The sequence below is a fragment of the Elephantulus edwardii genome, unplaced genomic scaffold (genome assembly GCF_000299155.1).
Source record: "Elephantulus edwardii isolate Elephantulus edwardi_28Jun2011 unplaced genomic scaffold, EleEdw1.0 scaffold00074, whole genome shotgun sequence".
NCBI lineage: Eukaryota > Metazoa > Chordata > Mammalia > Macroscelidea > Macroscelididae > Elephantulus > Elephantulus edwardii.
The window spans coordinates 3,292,030-3,302,564 of NW_006399824.1; the positions used below are offsets into that span (position 1 = coordinate 3,292,030).

The 10,535-nt window shown below is 38.0% G+C and overlaps 1 protein-coding gene across 1 annotated transcript in view; it reads left to right on the top strand.

Annotated features, from left to right (window-relative positions):
* The window catches only part of PPA1 (pyrophosphatase (inorganic) 1), a 25,494-nt gene extending 15,356 nt beyond the window's left edge, over nt 1-10,138 (top strand). The window contains exons 5-11 of the mRNA XM_006888980.1: nt 749-835; nt 3,390-3,516; nt 6,471-6,598; nt 6,849-6,934; nt 8,376-8,445; nt 9,355-9,397; nt 10,107-10,138. Coding sequence (XP_006889042.1) covers nt 749-835; nt 3,390-3,516; nt 6,471-6,598; nt 6,849-6,934; nt 8,376-8,445; nt 9,355-9,397; nt 10,107-10,138 — 573 coding nt within the window. The remainder of the gene's footprint in view (nt 1-748; nt 836-3,389; nt 3,517-6,470; nt 6,599-6,848; nt 6,935-8,375; nt 8,446-9,354; nt 9,398-10,106) is intronic.
* The last annotated feature ends 397 nt before the right edge of the window (nt 10,139-10,535 follow it).

The following is a 10,535-nucleotide window of genomic DNA, read 5'->3' on the forward strand; positions in this document are numbered from 1 at the left end:
ATATATATATATATATACACACACACACTTAATATCTGACTTCTACCACCTCCACAAAGAGGAACTGTCCCTGTAACCAGCATTAAAAACCACAAAACCAATTCCTTTGAGGTCAGACATGTCTCTGATGCTCCCTAGCACAAATTTTACTGCTTTACTGGGTCCACAATCTATTGCAATAGCTCACAGACCCCACAGAACCATGTTAAGGAGCTCAAAAGGCTTAAAGTTAGTAACAGAAGTCAAGACAGCTTCCAAAATGTTCACGCAAGCACCTTAGCCATGAGTCTCTCAGCTTTAGGCCAGTGTTACAAAGCTCTCAGTCCTGCCAGTTTTGGCTCTCTCCTCACTCCACCCTCCAGACTGTCCAATAAGCTCGGGCAAAGGCTCCTAGTTGTGGTCCATGGGAGTGGCAGTCCCCAGGAAGGCCAGGCCTGTGTGCTGTGGGATCTCTGGTTCTCTGCTGACTGTTCAGGTTGCTGCTCCAGTGGCCCTAGTCTGGACGGTATATGAATCTCTGGCTCCGAAGAACACGCTGCATTCTGCTGCTGTTGCTGCTTTACTTGTGGTGAAGTTCTCAAATTCTACTGCTGAATCTGTCTAATTTAAGTGACGAGACTAAGAAGTCCCCTTGTGGATATAGGCTAACATGCCCTAGTCACATACTCCCATCCATCCACATGTCAAAGGAAGCCTAATAAACACTTTGTCAGTAGTGATGCTAAATCCTAACACTCTTTTTTTTTAGACTTGGGAAGACCCAGGACACAATGACAAACACACTGGCTGTTGTGGTGACAATGATCCAATTGACGTGTGTGAGATTGGAAGCAAGGTAATAAAATCAAAATTTTTTTTCCCTTCACTGTTATGGTGATATTTGTGAAATATACAAAGTCTATACTTTTAAAACCATTGTGAACATATAAACATGAATAAAAAATATGTTTTGGGATGATAAATTAAAATCTTTTTAGCATTTATGTTATGATTTATAAAATTGAAGCCTAGTCTAAAAAAAGGAGCCGCTAATGGCCCAGTGGCAAGAAACTGTGCTGCAATTCCAACGGCACGTAGTTTGAGGCCACCTGTTGCTCCACAGGAGAAGGATGGGCAGTCCCCTCTTGTGCGATTAACTGCCTCTGAAAACCTGCCAGAGGGTCAGTTCCAATTCTACAGTACACAACAACAGTCTAAAAGATGTATATTAATGTTCATTATTAATTTGAAATTGGATTAGGTACCAAGAATCTAGTTTTGTCTTGATACAAGACAAATTTTATTAATGATTTGGAGTGATCCCTGAAGTATCTCAAGCCATGTGACTCCAACAGATGGATACTGACTGACACAAGGGATCTTAAAGCCATGGTGTAGGACTTCACTCAGTGGCAAGAAATCCTGGTAACACAGTGGATTAAATATGGATTCACTAGCTACTCTGAGAGAAACATCTGTCTTTCTGCTTCCTTAAAAGCACTAACAATCTTGGAAACCTTAAGAGGTGGATCTAGTCTGCCCTATGGGGTCATTATAAGTAGGAATTTAATAAACGGCTATAAGCTCGTTCAGTGTCTGTACTGCTTTAAAATGTAAAGAAACCAAATGTTTAGTCATTTAGTGTTGCTATAACAGGACTACCATGTGTATTACTATTTGCCATCAAGTCAGAACCAACTCACAGCTGATCCTCTAGTGAGTTTTCAGAGGCTGTAAATTGCAAGGGAGGAGATTGCCCATCTTTCTCCCATGGAGCAACTGGAGGATTAGAACCACCTGTCTTTGTGGTAGTAGTGCACCTCTTTACACTACTAGGCCTTAAGCGCTGCCTTAGGAGTTTGAATCAGAGTGCCAACACTAGGGGGAAATGTTCTGTTCCTGTCTACTCTGGCCCATTTCTAACTTTTTAGCTTGCTTCTTTAATTTCTTTTTATATCTCACATGAACTTAACTCAATATAATCTGAGGTAATCCTGCCTTATGTCATTTTAACCACAGTCATACTGATGAGGATTTACAACATGTATCTTGAGGGGGCAGAATTCAGTCTTTAACATTTCACCCCTTGATGTTCCAGAACTGAGTTTCTAAAGCCCCTCCCTTTGAGCCTGAGGTCGCTCTGCCTGCTGAACTCCTTTCAGTAAATCTGCAGACCTCTATGCTGCTTCAGGGATGGTCATTTTCTATAGAATTCCAAGAAACAATGTTTTCTTCGTGCCATTTCTGTCCCTTTCAGTCTAAGCTGATAGGTTTTCTACTCTCATAGTTTCTCTCACAGGTTTAATCTCTTTGCCAAAAGATTGTGTAGCCACATCTTTGGTAAACGTTCTATCCTTTGCTTTACCAATCAAGTTTCCCAATTATTTAAGCTTTTTTTCATTTTTTAAGTCTCTTTCCTCTACTTTACTGAAAGTGACAAGGAGAAACTGTTAGGTTCTCTTTTAGAAATGTCATCAGCCAGATATCTGAATTATCACTGATTAATCTGCCTTCTACCAGACATTTGCACAGAATTCAGACAAATTCTCTGGCACTGCATTAAAAGCATTGCCTTCCCTCCATTGTCCAAAGTCCATTCTCCAGTGTGTTCATTATTTTCTTGAAAATTATACCAAAAACTCATTAAACACATACACATTTCTAGCCACATACTGCAGGCACCATATATGTCTCTAAGACAATAGATTTTCTCTATAGTTTTCCTTAACTTCCTTCTAAGCTCTTATGAGAAGTGTGTCTAATAATGTCCATAATCCGTCAAAGTTTCTTCAACGCAATCTAGGTTTTTAGTTTGTATTTTAAAAGAAAGTAAATTAAAATACACCCCACGCTGATTTCACCTCATTAATGGAACACAGATAACCCATTCTCGAATGGGATTCGTGGTTAGAATGTATAGTATATATTTTGGAGAACAGAGAGCTCTAGTAACACGTCTGGAGCGAGTTGCACTGCTAACCAAAGGCTACACTCCTGGCATTTTGATCTCCCAGTGATTCTGCAGGACACAGATGAGTAATCTCCACCAGTGCTGTTGACAAACTTCAGAAGTTCTCTGGAGAATCAGCTCGGAGTTGGAACCAACTCAGTGGCGATCAGTTTTAATATAACCTATAATTATTTTTTAAAATTAGAGAGCCTTATTCTTTGGCATAATACAAATCTAGAAAGTGAATTGCGTTAGTATTTTATTAAAACTTATCGATTATAAAAGATCTCATTTTCAGTCATAGGAATATTGATGTCATTTGCTTTAAGGAACAATTTAAATCCAAGTTGAAACTGGGCCACTTCCTTATTAGCTGTTTTGTGTAAAGTAAAACTTCTTGGCAACTTCTTCCTTGACTCTGGTTATTGGCTTGACTTGTTTGATTGTGGTTGATTCTCAGGTGTGTGCAAGAGGTGAAATAATCAGTGTGAAAGTTTTGGGCATACTGGCTATGATTGATGAAGGGGAAACCGACTGGAAAGTCATTGCCATTAATGTGGATGATCCTGATGCAGCCAATTATAATGGTAAGAAATATGTTTGAAGCATCTGAAGTCTTTATACCTAAATCTGAAACGCCACCAAAACTTAACCCCTAAAGACAAACTGTTATAAACTCATGTCTTTAAACTGTGAAAGGCGTGGTGGAAGAAAACTGCTCATAATTTCACACAACATTCTTACTCCTATGGCTGAACTTCCATGATTAACTACACATTGGCCTTCATTCTAGGAAAGAAAAGCTCTCGTAGTTTCCAGTTACTCATTTAACTCTAACTCTCTTGTTTAGTGCCATAGAGTCCTAGACCACCCATAGTGACCCTAATGAACAAAGTCTTGAACATAAAACTTTTACATCTTTTCTCCAAGTTCATAGAATTTCCAGAGGCACACTTTTTGGAAGTGTATGACATTCCTGCTCCCAAGCCTGTTTTATTTGGGAGATCCACAAAAAGCAGGCCCGAGGGCCCAAAAGCCTTTTTAAATAGGAGGCCAAATCCCATCTGCTCATACCCTATTGCGAGCAACCGTCACACCTTAGTCTCAACCCCAAACCAGAAAAAGCACCTTTGCAGAATCCCTCCATTCCACTCATCTTCCCAGCCTGGAAATAGCCCCAGACTGGCTATTTATTATTGAGATGGAATTCAGATACCATAAGCTCACTGTTTTAAAAGTGTACAATCCATTGTTTACAGTTTTGTTTTTCAGCATATTAAGTTGTATAACCATCCTCATTATCTTACTCAGAATATTACCTACTACCCCTAAAAAGCCCCTCTATATCCAGTAGCCATCACTCCCACACCTCTCAGGCCCTGAAAGTTAATCTAAATTTTTTCTTTGTGGAGTTGTTTTCTCCAGACATTTCATATAAGTAGAACCATACAGTTTATGCTACCAAGCCCAAGGTGGCTGATTTTAATCCGTAGTCCTCAGGCCTGGTCTAAATTGTTTTTTGTCAAATATTCTTCTAGGTGACATAGCACTGGTCTGTTGCATTGCTGTACAGAGGTAACTCGTGGTTGCTGTGATGCTAAACACTGTGACCCTGATGTGCCAAATGCGCTAATGTTTACCCATGGTGGACAGTGTTTGGTGGAGCTTCTCGATTAAAACAAGCTTAGAAGCAGGAGTGGCATTCAATTCCGAAATGGCTTGCCTCCAGAACCTGTATGAACAGTGCTCAGGTCTTTTGTTCATAGAGTTGCTATGAGTCGCCTACAACTCAATGGCACCTAATAACAGAACCATACAATATTTTATCCTTTTGTGTCTCTCTTTTTTTTTTACTTAGTATATTGTGTGAATTGTAGCATGTATCAAAACTTTTTTATGAGATGTAATGAAATTTCATTAGGAAAGTAATAGTTCATTAGGGAGCTCTGGTGGCCTAGTGGATAAGCAGCTGTGCTGCCAACTCAGAAGGCAGGCATTTCAAATCTTAACAGCTGTTCTACGGGAGACAAGTGGACAGTTTCCTCCCATGCAGTTCACAGCCCCTGAAAACTCGCTGGAAGGTTAGATATGAGTCAGTTTTAACTTGCATATAACAACAATATTCTATTTGGGGCCCTGGTAGTATAGAGGATGATTTGTTGGGCTGCTAACCAAGAGGTTGACAGTTCAAAGCCACCAGCTATTCTGTGGAAGGAAGATAAGGCAGTCTTCTCCTTGTCAGTTTGCATACAGCCTTGAAAAACAACTGATGGAATGCCTTGTGTCAGAACCTGCTCTCTGGCAGTGGAGCGTTTTGGTTTTTATTTACTGTGTCATTGTTTGTATACTACTGCATTTCTTTATCAATTCATCTGCGTTTTTATTTTATTTTGAACTTTTTGTTGTGATCTGGGAGAAAGCTTAGAGAACTAGTTGGTTTTCCGTTCAGCAGTTCAACCACATTTGGTTTTGTGACATTGATTGCAGTGTCTCCGATGTAACAGCATTCTTCCCAGTTCTTCCCAAGGTGTTCTCTTTCCATTTGTCTGTCTTTCCTGTCCTTAGAAAGGAATTCTTCTATGTTGTTGGGATTGTACAATGGTACAACACTCTGGAAGACAGTTGGCACTTCCTCAAAAAACTGAACATAGAAATTCCATATCACCCAGCTATTCCATTGCTTGGAATATGCCCCAAGGAAATGAGAACTGAGGCTCAAATCGAAACTTGTCCACCAATGTTCATAGCAGCATTAGTCACCATCACAAGAACATGGAAGCTGTCCAGATGTCCAACTACAAATGAATGGATTGAGAAGTTGTGGTACATTCACAATGTGGCATACTATGCAGCACACAGAAGCAATCATTTTGTAAATTACTACTTAACTTGGAAGGGACTGGAGAGCATTATGCTGACTGAACTAACTCAGTCCCACAGGACAAATACTGTATAAAGCCATTATTGTAGAATGAGTATGAAGATCCAAGGCAGGGAAAGAGGATAGAAATAGAGAAGTGAGGATGGGGAGAGGGTGTTAATCATTAGGTTGCACAATTTGATGAGTTAGTGAGGTGAAGGATATGTGTGAGAAACAGTGTGTTCAAACTTTGTAAAAAAATAAAAAGTAATTTTTTTTTAAAACAAAAGGCACCTCAGAAGAAAGGCCTAGCAATAGAATTCTGGGAACCCTGGAGAAGCAGAGTTAATTCCACTTTGACACACATTGGGACACTGTGAGGTGGACAGCTGGTGCTTTTCTTCTGAGATGCTAGATTTTTTTTTAAAGTGTATTTTTAAAGGTTTTTTTTTAAAGTTCTTTTTCAACAGGGAAGTTGGCTTCAGAATTGTAAACTTCTTTGCTAAGCCACCTCACAGCTTTCTCAGAATAGGCCGTTAATTAGAATTGCTGTATTATGAAGCAAAATACATGAACGATTGAATGAAAAACCAAATATGATTTTGAAACCATCCTTCAAATTAAAAAAATAAGAAGTACTTGATTATTCTTTAAGGCATCTTGTAATATGCTTATTCACAGATATTAATGATGTCAAACGGCTAAAGCCTGGCTACCTGGAAGCTACCGTGGACTGGTTTAGAAGGTATAAGGTTCCTGATGGAAAACCAGAGAACCAGTTTGCTTTCAATGCAGAATTTAAAGATAAGGTAAGAAATATTACTCTGGTATATAGCTTTAGGCCTATTTACATTGCTACTTGGTTGTTACTATCTAAAGTCTATGCGATCCATCAAACAAATATCCAAAGACATACATTTAAATGCTCTTTGATGTTTGATCCAAGGAAGTGATACAAAATGGACAGAATCAGAGTTTTGGAAATACTGATAATACAAAATTTTTAATAGGAAAAGAACACGTCTCAGTAATCATAAGGCATGTCTCTTCAAATTGCAGGATTTTGCAACTGATATTATTAAAAGTACTCATGACCATTGGAAAGCACTGGTGACTAAGAAGACAGATGGGAAAGGAATCAGTTGGTAAGCTCTCTTCCCTGTATGCTTAGTGCACAAAGCTGGCCTGCTTGCTTCAGAGCTTTAATAACTGGACTCTTAATAACTCTTTAATAACCTGTTTTGTCAATCAGTGCTCAAATACGTGCAAAAATAAAATCTGTATAGCTGAAAAATACCTATAACATCATCTCTGAATGTTGTTGTTATGTACCATCCAGTCAGAACCGACCCATAGATGATCCTCCAGTGGGTTTTCAGAGGCATAAATCATACAGGAAGAGATTGCTCATCCTTCTCCTGTGGAGCACCTGGTGGAATCGAACCTCGTGCCTTTGGGGTTATAGTGTGAATTCTTACCACTAGACCACCAGAGCTCCCTATCTCGGAATTAGTGCAGTCTAAAACTGTAAGGGAGGCAGTGAGATCATGTTGTATGAAGGGAACTAGAGAAGGATCCTCAGAGAGTTGAGGATAAAATGAGGGGGAGTTTGTGCTCTCTGACAAATATGTAAAGCTCATCACAACTAAATCAGTATATCTGCTCTGTGCACTAGATTTACTACCTTTAAAATGAATCACATGTTTATGAGTAGTTACTGTGTTCTGGGCACCTAATTGGGCTGTGAGGAGATTAAACATGGTTGTGCAACAATAAGTATTGGAACAAAAACTCAAGTCTGGCCCCTAAGCTTATTTTCTTAGTCAGTACAATATGCTTCATTAGTTGTCAGAAGATTGTTAGTGGAAGTCCACTGTGTGTACTGCACACAGGTAGTTCCCAGAGCGCAAGCAGAGATGCCAAGAACACATGTAGTTGGAGAATAAATGGACACGAGATTTTTGTGTATGTATAAAGATATTTATTATAGTATCATCTATAATATCAAAAAGTTAAATCAGCATGTTAAATATGTCCATATAATGAGATAGTATGTGGCACATTTTAAAAAATTAGAAAAAGCAATGTTCAGAGTGGTATGTCTAATATGAAGCCATTTAGGCAGATTATATACACTTCCCAGCATCTGTATAGTTGAAGGTGTTGAAAAGGGAGGGACACACAGGACCTATAAACAGTGCTTACCTTGGGAGCTGCCTTTTGTAAGGAAGTGATTGGCTCTCATTTTGTGACTTTCTATACTTTTAGAATTTTCTCACTCTACATATTAGTTTCGTGTGTGTGTGTGTGTGTGTGTGTGTGTGTGTGTGTGCGTGTGTGTGTGCGTGCACGCACGCATGTGCATGCATGCTGTTGAGTCATTTCTCAGATACTTCAGTGAGAATTAGAGTATTTAATATTAGGTTCTTAAACCTGAACTTAAAGTATTTTGCTAACATTATAGTGGAGGTGACCACCTTGTCAAAATAAATAATGTGACTTTTTAAGTAGAAATCTTTCAACTATTCTTGTAAGGTGGGAAACATTGTTTCTATGGCTCATGACAACATTTGCTTTCTTTAACAGCATGAACACAACAGTGTCTGAGAGCCCCTTCAAGTGTGACCCTGATGCTGCCAAGGCCATTGTGGATGCTGTATGTAGAAGTTTTTCTTTTTTAAAAACAAAAACACTTGATGGCTGAAAATGTACTAAGTGCAAAGTCAAGTGCTGCTTTCAAAAAATATCTGAGTGCCTCTTATATGCACATAACTGTGTATAGTCTTAAATTATAAGCCAGGAAAATGTATAAATCAACATCTGAAGGGGAAAGCTGAGGGGTGGTCCTAGTCAGCTATAAATGGGACAGGTAGCATACTAGTGTAATTTTTAAAACTCAAAATTATCCCAGAATGTTCTGAGTGTCTTTGTGCCTTTTATAAGCCATAAAAGAACCAAAAGGCATTTACTTGGCCTGATTATGGTAAAGATGGAAGAAGTATTTATCAAATTTTTGGTATGTTTGTAGATAAGGTTCATAATACTAATGATTCTGGTTTTGTGCTATTATTATCTGATTTGGATGAGCCAAAAGATTGATTTGTTCTCATTTATAACTTAAATAAGAAAAATAAAATCTGACTTTTTACTTCCTTGTAATTGAAACAAGAAAAAGGATAATTTATCAATGATCTCCCTTTATATTTATATTTTTATATTTATATATCTTAACCTTGGCATTTAAAGTTGAGGTAAATAAGAAACCAGTGATCAAGTTAGCGAACTTTTCTATAAGAACACTTTGTTCACATTGTGTATTTATGTGAATATATAAAAATTATCTATGCATAAAATTGTTTTATTTCATTTAAAAAGATTGTTATTCTCCTGCATGTCATTAAAACCCAGAAGACTAAGTCTTCGTGTGTCTAGCTGCAGAGGAAACCTTCCAGAGTTCCTGTATATTATCAATGATTTTTAGATAGTCTTGTTTTCATGTCTGTGTACTTTTTTGAGCTCTTTTTTCCTGGAATGAGACTAATGCATTTTAATACTTTATTTTCAGTTACCACCACCATGTGAATCTACCTGTACAATACCAACAGATGGTAAGATCTGTATTTCAGTAAAATGACATTAAAGCTTTTGTGTGTATGTGGAGAATATATATACTTAGCATGTTGTTGTTGTTTGGTGCCGTCGAGTCGTAGACGACTCATAGCGACCCTATGAACGAACAGCCTGAGCACTGTTCGTACATAGAGTTTCCGGAGGCAAGCCATTTCGGAAGTGGATGCCGCTCCTGCTTCCAGGCTTGATTTAGTCGGGAAGCTCCAGCCACCACTGTCCACCATGGATACCCATTACCACGATTGGCACATCACTGTCACAGCCTTCAGCATCACAGCAACCATGAGTTACCTCTACAGCAATGCACAGACCAGTGCTATACCACCTAGAAGAATGTTTGACAGGAAAACAATTTGAACCTGGCCGAGGGCCTCAGGGTTAGGGTTAGGGATAAGGGTATATATATAATACTAATATGATATGATACATGTTATAATATATATTATGTGATATAACGTGATATAATATATATATATAATACATGTATATAATATGGAGAGGGAGGGGAAAGGGGAGAGAGGAAGCTGCTAGGATCATAGTGTTCATATCAGGAATTCTTTTATTATTTTTTAATTTTTTATTTGAATTGTAATTTTAACAAAAGTTTATAGAAAAGTTGGATTTTCATTCATTTGTTGTTCAGCACAATCTAATTTGGTCTTTTGTTTTTTTCCCTTTCGAATACAGTGGACATGTGGTTCCATCATCAGAAAAACTAATTTCTCTGGAATACAAGCTTAAACTGCTGCATTCTTTTCATCTGGAAAAATTAGATGCAAATGTAGTAACTTTTCAAAGCTTTCCATTGATAAAACTAAGTGAATTCTGCTGTGACAGATGCTTTACGTTCAGAATGCTGTCAAAAGTCATTTTTCACATCTCAGTGAAGACCACCTGGTACATACTTATATCAAAATGGCTATAATTTAGAAAATATGGGAGTCATTTGTGAGTAGATGTGTAAAATAAACACATTGGATGTATATCTGTACTATGTATTAGAAAATAAAATTATTTTGCTCAAAATGTAGTTGAGTATTTTTAATTTAAATCTGGCATTACCAAGCAAGCAAAGATGGATAACCTTTTGGTGTTTGGTATCTACCAATGATCTTA